A 1,372-nucleotide genomic window follows, 5' to 3' on the forward strand; every position below is an offset into this window, starting at 1 on the left:
ATGCAACCAGGCTTGGGAGGAGTATTCGGGAATAGCATTGGGACATGGGTCGCAGGATTTCAAAAATATATCTACACTTCTAACGCACTGCAAGCTGAGATACTAGCCATACAAGAAGGACTGAAGTTGGCCATGGACCTTAATCTATTTCCGCTAGAAATTGAATCAGATGAAACAAAAGCAGTGAAACTATTAACTTTGGAACCAAACTTTTCTAATCCTACTGCTCTTTATTGCAGGTCGTTAATGCTACGAGAGAGGGAGATGTTCATCAGGCATAGTTCTCGCCATGGAAACGCTACTGCATATCTGTTGGACAAGGAAGCTATGAAGTTGCCTATTCTCAACAAACCTTATCGATTATCAGGCTCGCCTTTTTTTTGTAATGCAACAACTAGATAAGGATAAGGAAGGGACTGTATCTTTTGTTAAACAAGTTTTGTATGATGCATGTAATATGCTAGCAAACTTAGGTAACCAAAGTGTCCTAAATGAACTACTATGGGATGTATGCTATCTCGACCACTTTAGTATTAATGCAATATTATTCATATTTTAAAAAAAAATTGTCCGAACTTTTCGGGAGCGGCTCCGCTCCATTAGATGTCAATATAGCTTTGGATAACTAACACACATCCTTGTTAAATTTTAAAGGATGAAATTTTTCTATTTATTAATTCTCTATTATTATGTTTAAAATTTCAGTAATGATAAGATTAATTTCTTAAATAGAGGAAAGTTAAAGTCTGTGCAAAATGATACCCACTAGCTACTATGTATCTAGTAAGTTGGTTTTTTGCCCTTTATGATCGGGCGAGTATATATATATTTATTTAGCAAGTGAATATTATTATTCATTATTTTTGAGTTTTGATATTAATGTTATATATATATATATATATATATATATATATATATATATATATATATATATAGGAAAAATGCATAAGTACCCCCTGACCTATACCAGGATTCCCAACTACATACTTTTTCTTTGCGGGAATCCTATTACCCCCCTAAACTTATTTTAAACGTAATTATTTTCACCCTTAACACTGACGTGGCAGAGTGTGTGTATTTCACTCTCCCAAAGGAGAGTGAGAAGCAAGAAAAAATTGATTTTTCAGTATTTAGTTTTTTTTACCTATTTTTTCTTTACGTTTTTTTTCCCTTTTCCTTTTTCTTTGTCCTTTTCCTTTTACTTTTTTTTTCCGTTTCTTCTCTAATTCCGGCGGATATTCATTCACCGGCGACTTTGTCTAACTGTTTTTCTTCCATTTTTTCTTTTCACACACAAATTAAACTTTCAAAAAGATCTATTCGTAAGCAAAGCAAAATACACTCAGATTTGGGGGAAAAAATTCATCATCGG

General features: G+C 33.2%; 1 protein-coding gene across 1 annotated transcript; it reads left to right on the forward strand.

The window, feature by feature from the left end:
- Nucleotides 1-402, forward strand: LOC109213230. Its single transcript, XM_019377000.1, has one exon. The coding sequence runs from the start codon at nucleotides 1-3 to the stop codon at nucleotides 400-402; it is 402 nt and encodes a 133-aa protein (XP_019232545.1).
- Nucleotides 403-1,372: the final 970 nt, after the last annotated feature.

The sequence above is a fragment of the Nicotiana attenuata genome, unplaced genomic scaffold, assembly GCF_001879085.1.
Source record: "Nicotiana attenuata strain UT unplaced genomic scaffold, NIATTr2, whole genome shotgun sequence".
In the NCBI taxonomy this organism is placed as follows: domain Eukaryota; kingdom Viridiplantae; phylum Streptophyta; class Magnoliopsida; order Solanales; family Solanaceae; genus Nicotiana; species Nicotiana attenuata.

Coding starts and splice junctions, on each gene's coding strand:
- LOC109213230 (XM_019377000.1), top strand. CDS start 1: ATGCAACCAGGCTTGGGAGGAGTATTCGGGAATAGCATTGGGACATGG.